This window comes from Patagioenas fasciata, chromosome 5 (genome assembly GCF_037038585.1).
Source record: "Patagioenas fasciata isolate bPatFas1 chromosome 5, bPatFas1.hap1, whole genome shotgun sequence".
Lineage (NCBI taxonomy): Eukaryota > Metazoa > Chordata > Aves > Columbiformes > Columbidae > Patagioenas > Patagioenas fasciata.
The window spans coordinates 17,318,442-17,332,722 of NC_092524.1; the positions used below are offsets into that span (position 1 = coordinate 17,318,442).

A 14,281-nucleotide genomic window follows, 5' to 3' on the forward strand; every position below is an offset into this window, starting at 1 on the left:
GTGGGGCCATGTGTGGGTGCCTGTGGGATGAAGGGCCCTGGGAATCCCCACACCCACAGCACCAGAGGTCTGGGAGGGCCCTGCCTGCCCCTGTCACAGCAGGGTGGAAGAAGCAGGGGGAAGATCATGGCTCAAACAGCCTCTTAAAGACAGTCCTTCCCTCAGAAAGGTGGTGACTGCAGGGAATGCAACAGAGTAACAGTCACTCTGATATAGCACAAACAGTTTTTGATTAACACATGACCTCCAAGCATGCAATCACCCCCAGCAGATCCGCCTCTGTAAATATCTCCATCTAAGCAGGCCCTACTTATCAGGGGAAATCAGTGAAGAGAACATCCATCCTATCTTGCACAGCCTTTGGAAATTCTGTGCCTCAATGACTTGCATGGGAAGGATTTCCCTTCTTTACAACAGTTAGGATTGTTTATACCTCAGAGGTGTAATGTTAGGCTGTCTGTGAGTGTAGGCAGGTATCACCTTGTTTGCTTTTGTGGAGCTAGCAGTTGGTCAGTTATTTTCGCAGTTAGATGAACAGAGAAAGGAAAGATTTCAAGTCAAAGAGGAGATTCTGGAGCGCAAGATGCAACCAGTAGCAGAAAGGATGAAACACGTGAGGAAGCAGCCACCCTGTGCCCCACATTCAAGGCTCCAGGGCTCGCCCAGGGTGCCAGAAGAGATGAGAGGAACAGTGGTGTCCACACAGGATCAATGCCTGGTGGCCCTGTGAGAGCTCTAGGCTTTCATCACCCTTAGAAATTAACGTGTCTTGTCTTGCACACAGGAGTACCACCTCAGTGCTACTTCAAGGGCCCTGACATGGAGCTTCTCTCAGGGAGTCTGTGGCATAGTGAGAACTGAAGTCCTGAGGCCCAGACCCAGATGGTGAAATTATAAAATGTCCTGAGTTGGAAGGGACCCACATGGATCATTGAGTCCAACTCCTGTCCCTGCATAGGACAACCCCACAGTTCACATCATGTGTCTGAGGGCATTGTCCAGTCTCTTCTTGAACACTGTCAGGCTTGGAGCTGTGACACCTCCCTAGGGAGCCTGTTCCAGTGCTCCACCACCCTCTGGGTGAAGAACCTTTACCTAATGTCCAACCTAAACCTCCCCGGCACATCTTCCTGTCATTCCCTCAGGTTCTGTCATTGGTCGTCAGAGAGAAGAGATCCGGACCCGCCCCTCCTCCTCCTCTTGTGAGGAAGCTGTAGACTGCAATGAGGTCTCCTCTTAGTCTCCTCTTTTCCAGGCTGAACAAATCAAGTGACTTTAGCCGCTCCTCATATGGCTTCCCCTCCAAACCTTTCACCAACTTTGTAGCCCCTTTCTGGACACCCTCCAGTAGCATTATATCCTTTTTATCCTGTGGCGCCCAGAACTGCACACAGTGCTCCAGGTGAGGTCGCACCAGTGCAGAGCAGAGCTGGACAATCACCTCTCTGCCCGGCTGGCAATGCTGTGCTGGATGCACCCAGGACACCGTTGGCCTTCTCACTGCCAGGACACGCTGCTGGCTCATGTTCAACTTGCTGTTGACCAGAACCCCCAGATCCCTCTCTGCAGAGCTGCTCTCCAGCACCTCGTCCCCAAGTCTGTATGTAAAACCAGGGTTGCCATGTCCCAGGTGCAAAATCTGGCACTTGCCCTTGTTGAACTTCATGCAGTTCGTCATTGCTCAGTTCTCCAGTTTGTCCAGACTCTTCTGCAGGGCCTCTCTGCCCTCCAAAGTGTCAATAGCTCCTCCTAATACCCCCGGAGGGGCACGAGTAGCGCTGGCGGGCCCCGGTTCGGGGACCAACAGTTCCCAGCCAAGAGGGAGCCCCTGGAGGGGCTAGGCTCTGCTCCGCTCCACTCAGCCCCTGAAGAACCTGGGCGTATCGAACCCCACCATCCCTGCCGCCGCTAATGGCCGCGCCCGAACTATATTTCCCAGCGTGCTCCGGGCGGCGGCCGGGGGAAGGCGGGGGGGGCCATTTCCGGGTTGGTGGCTGGCGGCCGCCAGCGCTGTGTGTTTACTTCCGGCCGCTCCAGTGCGCGAGTGTCAGGCTGAGGAGGGGACCCGGCGCAGCCTGGCGGCCGCCCTGCCCGCACCGCCCAGCCGGAGCCGGGCAGCGGGGGAGGGAGCCCGCGGGGGAGGGAGGAGCCCGGTTCCCGCAGCGGCGGCAGCGGCCCCCATGAGCGGACGGTGAGCGAGGAGTCGGCGGCCGCGGGAGCTTCCCGGCGCGGCGGGACCCAGCCATGGACTGGCTCATGGGGTGAGTGGGGCCCCTCCTGCCCCGCGGGCTGGCCCCGCCGCAGCGGCTCCCGCCTTGGCAGCTCCCCGCGCACTGGCGGGCCGGAGCCGGCGGGGGAGCCGTTGGGGGCGAGAGGGCGAACCGTTGGGCGCGTGAGGGGCGCCCGCCGAGCGGGGAGGCGCCGGCCGCCCTGCCGGGTGCCCTGCGGGCGGCGCGAATGATTGACGGGCTGTGCGCAGCGGAGGTGACAAGCGGTGTGTTCGCGTCCTGCGGTGACAGGGAGAGGAAGCGTCAGCTCAGGCGGCTGGACCGCAGGGGCGAGCTGCTCTGGGTGCAGCCGGCTGCTCTGCAGTAGAGCCCTTGCCTTGTCCCAAGCGGATACTCTCTGAAAAAGTAACTTTTCGTTTCCTTTTAGAGGTATAGGAAGGCCAGACATTGCAGTCTCCGTGTTTCCCACCAATACAGTGTGGGACTAATACCTCTGCAAGAGAATGTCACTTTAAACCGAAAGACTTGCCAAGGTCTAAATGGCTTTCTGTGCAGAGAAAGAAGAGACCTCGGCAGAGATTAAAGCCAAATCAGAGCCATGCCAGAGGGCTTGGATAGCCTGGGATTAATAGTGCTAATTACATACAGACATAAGGTAGAAAGCGCTTTGCTGCTGGTTTTAGGTCTGAAAACCTTAGTGCAGGAGATGAAGATGTAGTTGATGGGAGTGACCTGATATGCTACCAGTATTCGAAGCAAGATGAACTCAGTTACTTTTTGCATGAATTGTGCTGGCGACCTGCACTCAGGTGAACTGTGAATAATTATGCTTAAAAATCTCATGAGCAGTGGGTTTATGCTGCAGCAAAACCATTATTGCAGGGATAACTTGCTGCCTTTAGTTTTTTCTTCTTGAATGTGATCTTTACCATCTAGGTTGTCTCTTTTTCTAATGTGATGTGCCTAGAATACGAAATAAACTGTTTTGTCGCACTTGCTAGATGTGGTGTATTGGAAAGGTCACTGGTGTGTGTGTTGCCTTTTGTCTGCAGCTGATCTATTTGGTAGTGAAAGTGCAGCACTTGTTACTTATTTTCAAACCAGATGTGGCTGACTCTTGAGCCAATTGTCAATACCCGTTATGTTTTACTGTAGGTTTGACCCCTCAGTCTGATGGAGTGAATGCTGAGTATCTGTGGGGTAGGTATGGATGGCTGGGTTTTCCTCCAGCAGGCTGAGCAGTGGAAATGCTGTAGTTGTAGCATGTGAAGGGATCTGTATGCCATGTACTGCAACACTTGTGGCTGGTAAATCAGGGGGCTGCAGTCTATTATTACACGGTCTTAAGGAAAATATTAGTGTAAATGACAAGCGTGTTTTGATTTGTTTCATAATAGCCACAAAGCACAGGTGGTCTGTTATATTTACTTTATAAAAGTAAAAGCTGAAGTGTCGAAGTGCCACTATAATTACAGATACATTGAACTTATGCAAGACATTTGGATGACTCAGATTGCCTCATTGAAGCAGTTGTACTTATTTTGTGTGAATTACGTTATAAGGCAGAAAAGAAACAAGGTTTAGTTTAGCCAAACTCTCAATATGTTAAAATGCCAGTTTTGTTATGAAAAATATTTTGATTTTTTTAAGTTGCTATGAAAAAGTTGGCATTTGTTGTGTACTTTTTACGCGGGGTGGGTGGATCTGTCCGCCCGTGGAAAAAGACTTGCCTGTTTTCCCCATTGTAATGGGAAAAGATCCTGAGTCATTTGTGCATTACTCGCTTGTTCTTAGCTATTTCCTGATATGTTTCTTGCCCGACCAAACCCAGTGTTGTCCAACTGATGCTCTTAATGTTTTCTCCTTTTAAACTTTGTGAATTCTATTTGTGTGAGGTTGTTTTCTTGTTTGTTTGTTTTGCTTTGGTTGTTTTTTGTTTGTTTTTTTTGTTGTTGGTTGGTTGGTTGGTTGTTGTGTGTGGTTTGTTGTTTTTTCTTTTTTTTTTTCATGGCCCGGGGGGCTATCATTACAGGAAAAGACAGCATTGATATTTTGAAGGGGGAAGGGGTATAAGGCCTGAGGGACTGTTTCATATTCTGTCCAACTTACGGCTGCTGTTAGCAACTATGAGAACACTCTTCTTGCTACCTGTTGAAAAAGAATCTGAGGACATTTGTCTGCCAGGGCAGAATTTTGGGTAATGTCACTCGCTCAGCTCAACCTCGTCTGTTTGGGTCTCTTCTGTGAGAAGGAAGGGGCTGTAGAAGTAGTAGGAAAACGAGTCGCTCCCAATAACGCATCAATTTGTGTCAATGTCTTGTACCTCTGGAGAGCAAATTGTTTTGGTCTGCTTGGTGTTGTCACACCCGAATGAGTGTCACCACTAATAAGAGTACTGTGATCTTTTTTATTCCTAACTGCTTGGGTAACACACTGGTTTGCAATTACAGTTTTCCATGCGCTTGCTCACAAGAACCCATCTTGTATGTCTCATGTTAACAGTTGTGCTTTCTTGATGTTTTGGTATGAGAAACACCCTCTGTGTTTTAATTTGGTATTCCTGAGAAATTAACCTTCAAGTGCAAGTGTGTTAAATCAGGCAATAGTAACAGTTGCTTCTGTTCTAGATCTCTACCCTTCAAGCTCGTGTTGCATTTATCTGAGAGATGATTTAGAGCGAGATCTGCTTTATTCCTTGCTGGTCCTCCCCTTCACTTGTGGTCTCTTGCAAAGTGGGGGAAGGGTAAGTTCTAATCATACCACAAAGGGCAGCAGCCCAAGTGCCTCTGTTCGCCTCAGAGTGCTTAATATACAAAAAACGGAAGCTGAAGCTTGTAAACAATAGTGAATTTATTACGGATTAACAAACAGCTATAGGCTTACATGGTCACACAGCAAAACTTCGCTGGGTGCTGCCTTTTGCTCAGTCAAGTGCTTCAAAATCCAGTCAAGTCCTTCAAAATCCAGTCAAGTCCTAGGGAAGAAAGCTGAAAAAAATGAGCTGCTGGCATGTTACAGTGCTCAGTTTACATCAAAACGAACACAAAGTCTTCTCTGTGGTTGCTATCTTCTACCTTTTTACTGAAGGCTACCCTTAATACTGATATTGATGTAAGACTAGGGTTTTTTCAGTGCATTCTCTCCATTAAAAAAAGACCATTTTGAGCATTTTTGTTGTACATAGGACATATTTTCAGTGCAGTTTTGACTAGAGATCAGTGCTGGTTAACTGCTTTGCTCACCAAGATCTGACAGAGATCTACATTACCTTCTTTGGAAGAGATTCCAAACTTTTGTGTTACAAATAACGTTGATCTGCTCTTGAAGTTCGAAGTAGCAACAAAGACAGGCATTGTTCCTTCAGTTGTGAAACTTGCTTTTAAATTTATGTTAAAATTCATAATTAAAAAGGAGTAAGACATATTAATAGTACTGGTAAACCTGACAGTGTGTCAGTTATTTTTAGTCTTCAGCTGTGATGCCTGATGTTGTAACACATTTTTTCTTAATAGAGGAGGATTGTGTACTGTAGCCTTTTTTGTGAACTGTTATGTAAAAGGAGGAGAGGGAAACAAAGTATTTTAACAACAATTACCTGTTAAACACAAAACAAACACAAAACATTATTTGGGGCTACATCTCTATTATAAACTTTGTAGCTTAGCAGGATAATGGGGTAGATTGAATGCAGATTGAAACTAAGAAAACTGCAACAGTTTAAGATAGTTGTGATGGCAAAACACCTCTGTAGATGCATCTTAAACTGGGAAAGAACTACCCCTGCAGACAGCAATGGGCTGGAGATCTTTCTACAGGCTACTTGAAAAGCCTTCAGCATGTAGACCAGCCCTATAAAAAGGGACTCTTAGTGAAGGAAATGGGCAGGGGGGGAAAAGCTCTCTCATTTTTTTTTCCCCCTGCAGGAAAGCTGCTGTTTCCATAAACTAATGGTATTCACTCTCAACTCTTACTTGAATACCTCTGAGAACAAGAAAAACTCTGCATCCTCAAGAAGTGAAATGCTCCCTCTAAACTCTTCAATGAAGATTATTTTCTGTTGAACGTGTATCAGTATTTTCTCTGCTCCAGAGGACTGTGTTATTCCAGGGTCACTGTGAGCATCTTTTGTACTTGTGAGCTGCAGCATCCAGTACTTTCACAGGCACTTCTGGTACCAGTAAAATATTGGTGCCCTCATCCATGTGGCTTGGTTTCACTGTGCTGCTAAGGTCTCTTTCTGAGTGAAGACTGCAGCATGCGGCAGCTTGTTAAAACTGTTAGATGCAAAACTCTTGTTGTGTAATAAAGCTTTTTTCTTCTGGACAGCAGTGTCTAGCTCTTGTGGGTGGGGTTTATTACAATAAGAAATAAGTTGTGGGAGCGTGCTGACTTTACACAAGTTTATTCTCTCTGCCTTTCTGTGCATTATGGTGATTTGGCAAAGATGCACAGCTCGTTCTCCCAGACTTAGAGTGTAAGTGGAGTAAAGGGACAGCATGCAGTAGGGATTTCTCCTGTCTTATTTTTTAAGTTGTAGGTATTGCTATCCCCAATGTCCTACCATCTACTGCTCAATTATCTGTTCTTTCATATGTTGCCCTGGTGACTTGGAAAGACAGGCCTAAAAATGATTGAAGGCTATCCTTTTTTCATATCACATATCTTCAGCTTTGAGGACAGTTAGAAAAGCAATGGCCTAGAAAGATCAGGACAATACTGATGGCAGAAGAAAGAAGCAAACTCCTGATCAGAATATTTGTGCCTGAAGACAGCACAGACAGATTTGGTCTACTCAGGTGCTCTGTGATCTGCAATATAGAGCAAGTGGCAACAGCTGTAAACTGAAGAACGTCTAATCCAATGTAATAGCCTTCACACTCGCAAGTTTTACATTGTAATGTCAATCCATTATAAACACCACGTATGTACACTGCCTTGCGTTAGTCTTCATCTGACTAGGATAGGTAGTTGGAAAGTATGTTAAAACACCACAATAGCTGCAAATTCAGTATTTTTGAGTATCTGATATAATGATGATTTTTAATGAACAGTGCAAGAGGACTTCTCTGGGTCTGCACACTGCTAGATTTGTCTAGTATAGAAGGCCTGTGTGTCATGCATTTGTTTTTATTTAGCTATAACTGTCAGGGGCTTAAAGCTAGCAGTTTTTCCACTTGTTTTGGATATAGGATTTTGCCACATTATCCCAGCAGTGGTTTCGAAGGCTAGAAGTAACACATGCTGCTGTTTTGTTGTGTTCCATTGTGCTTTTATGGAAGTGTCTTTAAGAATTTTCCTCATATGACCTTAAGACACTGTCCAGTTCAAGATACACTGTGGTGAAATATGAGTAATATTGTTATGCAGAGAAGTCCTAGCCTTAAGCTAGAACAGCTAAGGACTAGATGTAAAAAATGCACACTAGTGTTCTATTTCTCAGTCGGTAAAAATCCGATGTGCTGATTTTTCAGCTGTTAGACTAAATCTTTATTGGTTTTGAATGGAATACATTATCATAGAATGTCTCAAGTTGGAAGGGGAACCGTAAGGATCATCAAGTCCACTAATTGTAAAGAATGCGTTTTGTAGTGAGAACAGTGAGAAATCACACAGCATACTTAGGTGTCAGCTTGGCTGGTGCATTATACAGTTGAATCTAGAAGAGTACTGCTGTCTTTGCCTAGCAGACCTTTACATAAAAAGGTAGCTAATGATTTTTATTCTAGGTACTGTTTGAAACTTCCTATTTCTATAAAAAGGAAGAAAGGAATGACACTGGAAGTTCTTTGGCTGCTGTAACCATAAGGAATGCTTTCCCCTTTTTTGCCTTAGTCACTTTCAGTGAAGAGCCTCCTGCCTTTATAAGGCAGTCTTCCCACTAGAAACTCTGCTGCAACATCTCGCCTTTCACAGCTTGCAGGATGTGTCCATTAGCTCTGTTTTTTAACTGACCTCACAACAGGTGCTTCCCTTGCATTACGTTCCCTGCAAATTCTTGGCTTCACAGCCCATTTTTCCTACTTTGAGGGAGCTGAAAATAACTCAGAACCGGTAAATTTGACATGGCCAGTCTCATTGTGCAGGGAAATATTCACATGTTCCTTATTTACCTCTATTTATAGGTGTAACATTACTTATGGGGTCCCAGGTTGTTCTCCCTGGATAAATCTAGGTCTGTCTGTGAGCTATTTGCACTCAGTTCACTGCTTATTTATGAGACTTCAATATTATTACCTATGGTTATTAGACATGAGCAGTACCTTTGCTAAACCAGAAGTTAGCTGTGAAAACAACTATTAATAGTATGACAGTATAGCTAACTAAGAGTTCTCCATTAAATATTAACTTGTAATATTCATTTGTATAGTAGTGGAACAGTGCTGTTAGTTGGAAACATGAGTTTCCAGGGCTATCATAGTTGTAGAAAAGGATTCAGGACTGGACAAGAGCAATTTAAACATGTTGTTCTGTTATGTCTCCCTGGTTCTGAAAGTGCTTGGTTATACTGATGAGATTGTTATGGCTTTTTTGCAATAATGCAAAACAAAAAGTAACTGCAGAGCCTTGCTCCCTGAAGTGTCCTGGTATAGTTAATTATTGATTTCTTGGAGAAAATGCCAAATAATCCTGCATTTTGAAACCTATCTTACTCTAGAAAACCACAGAATTTATATCTGTTAGGTAGTTACTTTCCTTTGGTCAGTATGACGCATGGGAATACTGTTTTGTTCTTATGAGAAAGTTCTTTTTCCAGCAAGGATTCTATTGATGGACAAGAAGACCAGATCAATCTCAAGGTCCCTAAAGTAAAATGAACTATCGCTTTCCTCAGAAAAAAGAGTTGAGCATTTAAAAAGGTAGCAATACCCCTTTGTTATGTTCTGCTGCATGTTACCCTCCCCTCCTTTGTCCAGTGTCAGTATTCAGGAAGGCTGATAGGTTAAGATGCTCATCTGACTGAAAACCAAACTCCTTTTTTTCCTCTCCTAAGATTAGTTTTCAGCCAAGTGAGTTCCTGCAGCTTGTTTGTGTAGCTACATGAATAATGTTGATAACACTATGAAGCTTGTGAGAACATAAAGCTTGGGGAACACTCTTTTTGGTGTCAGCAAGGACTTAAATCAATCAAACGTAACTGTGTAGTAATGTGACCATTGGTGCTAATTACTCTGCAAATAATTAGTGATTTTCTGATGGCGTATTCTTTGTCTTGAACTGTTTGGAAGAACTGTGGAATATCTGAAAATAGGAGATGCTATGACTAGGCTGGTAATGGAGCAGGTAATGGCCTCAGAGTACTATCTGAGTTGCTGTTCTACTGTGTTACATTAAGTTAATGGCTGAACTATAAATATACTCGTAGTGAGATGGGTATTTATGAATAACACAGAATTTATAATTTGCTCTAAATCAGGTTTCTTCTACCTGAGAAAACTGCTGGCTCAGTCGTGGTGTAAATGCGAAGATAGGTGGTATTTTGATGCCTAGCTGAATCTGGCAGCCTGATTCAAGAGAGTTTTCGGGAAGCTTGGTTCATGCCTGATGGCCTACATAGCTTTGCCATATTTCACTGGCAGTTTCCATCTGTTACATCTACTGGATGTGGGCCCAGATCAAGCATAGTTGAAAGAGTAAAATTAATAGGAGACTGCAATTTTTAGATAGCTGTGTATACAAGTTTGAACTTGATGTTGTCGGATCTGCATATTCTGCAATCATTGCTGATCTATTAAACAACTTTTATGTGTGTCTCTGCTATTGAAGTAATCTTGTGCATAATTTTTAACCCATATTTAGCCTTCTACAGTCAGGTATAAGGCTGTGAAACTTACTCGCTAGATCCTTAGCAATTTTCCCACCCATCTTATTATGCAATAATAATAAAAAAGATTAGACTGTGTCCTTCACTGTATTAAGCTTTGTGTGATTTAAAAAAAAAATGTGATCATGTTGTTTATAATATTACTGGAGACTATTGTATCAGTGAGACTACTGAAGGAAGAACAATTGCTTCATGATTTTGTTCCAGCACATCAAATAGTTGCACTCTTGGACCTTCCCTGCTCCTGAGACAGTGTGCAATAATTTTAAATAACTGAATTTTGGAGTTAGAATGATGAATATTAACTATAAATGGCTGAACAGCAGTACTATAATTTTAGCATTTGGAGGGGAGAAAATGGCAGTTTTGTCTGAACTTAGTTTCCTTTTGTTCTACCAGCCAAGAGAAACTGGTCAGGGTGCAAGTTCTTCACACAATCCACAAAGCTTTGTTTCTGACTGTGGAAAAAGAGAATTGAACACACATTACAAATAAAAACAACCAAGCAAATGAAAAAACACAGCAAACAATAACAACAAAACCTAGAATTTAGATACCATTTTCAAAGCCCTTAAGAATGCCAGAAATTAAACTGGAATCAAGACAGGAATGACTGTCATAGATCAAATTCCTTCTTACTGTGAACATTCTGAGAGTAAATCCATTAAGCTAGAATGTAAGCATGCAGAAAACTGTATTTTTAGCGAACATCTTATGGGCTTTGGTGGTTAGGGCGAAGTCAAAATGATCCAGATCCTGTAAGTCTATCTGTTTAGAATATATCTGCATGCCGTTTTTTTTTTTTTTTTTTAAATTAATTCTTCACTGTTCCTATTAAAAAACTGTTCATTGAATATTTTTATTATCAGTGTTCAGTGACTGGATCACTGCTGTCCCTTTTCTACAAGGAAATGTGTAAATAGTTGGGACTTTTAGCTGAGAAGCTTCCTAGTGTTTATACATAAAGCACAGAATTGTGTGAAACAGGTTGCATAGAGGTGACCTTGAGACTGATGATTTTTTTTTTAACTGCTTCATTTTACAAACTTCATGTTTTTCAGTCTAGACTGTCCTAATTAGAAAACTTATTTCTTTTGCATGGTTCTTCATAAAAAGCAGAGAGTTGTTCAGGAAATGCTTTGTTCCACACAGTGTATTTTAACAGGTTATGCAAAACTAGATAGAGATTTTTTTTTACAATGAGGCATTTCGTGTCTATGTTGCAGGTGGGCTCAGATTACAGAGTTAATTTTGTGGTTTCAAGTTTGTGTCAGGTGTGATATATGATAAATAACTTTTCAGTCAGTTTTCTTTCTGATAATATCCAGGTGTTGCTGGAACTCCAGCCTGTAAATTTCATGATTGTCATGACTAATAAAGTGTTGGGGTGTGACTGCTTTCCATCAGATATTAAAGGGACTGAGTTCCTAGTGAGGGCCAGTAACTTGTATTAGGCCAACAGAAGAAGGAAGTAGCTTCTGGGCATACTTGTATCTCTTCTTTATGTTAATAGAGTGCCTTGAACAAAACCATGTTAGTTGCTACAGCTTCATGTCACCTGGGTAAATCTCACCTGCTCATTTAGCAGGGGGGCTGGTACCTTTTTAAGGAGCTGACCAGCCTACATTCAGAAAGCCACAGGTGGGCACTGGTCTTGCTATTTAAGGTTATCTGAATCTCTTCTAGGATAGGAAATAGATTAGAAATGGGGGTATTTGCTGGTTCTGGTCTAGGTTATCCAGATCCTCAGATACACCTAATCCCCTCCAATGTCATATTTTTTGTTCCATGTGCCAGCCTTTTCTTGGTTCATTTGTAGTTTCTGGTTGGGGTTCATGTGCGAACATGCACTTCTGATGTATTTACAGGTCTTGTCTGTGTCTCCTTTTCGTTGTAGCCAGATAGTGCCATTTTTTTTTATTAGCTGATTTTTGAGTTTTGGAAGAAGTCTGACTGATAAAAGATGAGCAGAAGAAATAGCTAAGGGGATACTTCAGCCTAATAGCTGTAGCTGTCTCTATTGAATTTGAGTTGTGAAGGAGAGGGTCTGGTGGGTGCCCCTCTGCTCCTTGATTTGTTTTGGGCATTAAGGGGCACTGTTTCTTCTGCACAGTATTCCTGAATGGGTGTCTAACAGTAGTTGTTCTTATTGTGTCCCTTCCTTACTTGATTATTATGGTGCTGTTGGTTACGAGCAATTTTTGAAGACTAACCTGAAATTTCATCTTCTGTTGGATGTATTTATTAATGTTTCTTATTAGGCATATGATAGGTTTTTACTCTGTGGTCTGGCATAGCACAAGTTTTAGCTTTGAGTTATGTGTGCTATTCAAAATGCTGAATTTGGTGATTTGCATCCATATAACCCCAGTCTGTCTGTACTGAGGTTGTCTCTCTTGCCCCACCCAGCTGAATTGCTGAATATGAAGGTACTGGTCCAAGTCACCAAGGCTTGTTGAGGCTTGAGCTGGTGGAATAAAGTGCTATGAAAACTCATCTACAAAAGGGGAGATTCTGTGTTGATGCCTGTAGTGCACAGGTAGGTATTTAGCTGCAAGTTTACAGGCAACTGCAAGTTTACAGTTGGTTTACTTTTTAAAGGGTGGCCTTCCTGTTTTCATATAGTACTATAAGGTGATGCATTTTGCTTTGTTGGTCTTTAGATTTGGTGTTTTGTGTGAGATGTTGGGTTTTGTTTGTTTGTTGGAGTTTTTTTAGTGTTTATAAATGTCTTCCACACTGTTTCCAGGCAGGATGTGCCCAGTCGTCCACTAAACTGGAGACAGCTGTTGCTCTATTTGTTATAACTTTTCAGGTGGGCAAAATACTATTTACATGTTCAGACTTGCATTTTCTCATTATTGTTAATAGAATCAATGCTTTTGTTTAAATTGGGTTCATCTTGGTTTTAGATAGTATGTTTTCATTCTATGTTGACTGACTTGGAATACTTGAAATTAGTCATTTTGTTAATGGAGAAATATTTTCTACAGTTCATGAAACACATGCAGTATAATTATCCACTACATTGCAGGACAAAATCACTTACTAGTTGTTTTTTGTTTGTTAGTTTTAGTAGAAATGTTTGTAGTATTTTTTCTAAATAAATAAAATTAAAAATACTCTTGCTTAGTAGATTTATTAAATGCCCATGTTTAAACACTTTCTGAAAAATGGACTGTATTTATTTTCTAGTTGGCAAAAAATTATTGAGAAGGAAGTAACTTTATAATAAAGACGGACTCATTTCAACACATTGGTTCCAAGTGTTTAGGGTGTGTCAGCTATCCACAGTATTTTTGAGCCAAGCCAAAAATGTAAAATAAAAGTGTGTTAAATATTTCTGTGGGCATCATGAATTAAGCTAACATGAAGGTTACTTAACTTCTGAATGACAACTTCGATGAAGGTTTTAATGTGTTTTAACAGATAAAATTAAAATCCGCTCTTTTAACTTGATTTGACTTACTGTGTAATAAAGGACTCTTGCAATGACAAACAAAACAAACCTGAGAGTGCACGAGACAGATCACCAGGCTGATGGACCCCGGTGTTAAGGACAGCCATTTCTTTTGGAATAAGCAGATAGAATTTGAGCAAAGAGGAAGCAAATATAGAAAGAAAGAAGGTGCTTATACATGTAATAAAACTTTGCTAGCACATACATCATAATTTCTCATCTGGGTATAATAAAGGAATAATAATTATTTTTCATTATTAACAAGACCTTGATATTTTTATAAAATACTGCACACAATAGTATCTTATGTAGAATCACTGTTTGTAATTGAACTCTAGTTGTCAAAACAAGTGCATGAAGAACTTGGATCTGGTGGATTTCAGCATGTGCCTGACCTGAAGGAGTAATTTATCATCCAGATAAATGTTTGCGGCCTGATTAGTCACAAGTGAACGTTTTGCAAATAGCCGCCTGCAACATGCTACCATGGATCACAGTATGCTGTGTTGTTGTCTCTTGTGACTTTTCAGTTGCCTGTGGCTGCAAACGTTATTGTCTGTCCTTTAATCCCTAGGCCAATAGTTCTTGTCCCATGGTATAAGATTTTGCTTCTATTTGTGGACTCAGCACACTTTTATTATAAGTGTGGATGTGGTTTGTTTGGGTCTGTGACTTCACAGACAAAGGTTCTAGTCCTAGCTATGCCAAAAATCAGTGTACGCAATTTGATGGCATCACAAGTCAGGCCAAAACTACTGATCAGTCTTGAGG

At 42.2% G+C, this 14,281-nt stretch overlaps 1 protein-coding gene across 1 annotated transcript in view; it reads left to right on the forward strand.

Annotated features, from left to right (window-relative positions):
- Positions 1-2,052: 2,052 nt before the first annotated feature.
- MOB2 (MOB kinase activator 2) overlaps positions 2,053-14,281 on the forward strand; it is a 121,390-nt gene continuing 109,161 nt past the window's right edge. The window contains exon 1 of the mRNA XM_065840166.2: positions 2,053-2,261. Coding sequence (XP_065696238.1) covers positions 2,245-2,261 — 17 coding nt within the window. The 5' untranslated portion in view covers positions 2,053-2,244. The remainder of the gene's footprint in view (positions 2,262-14,281) is intronic.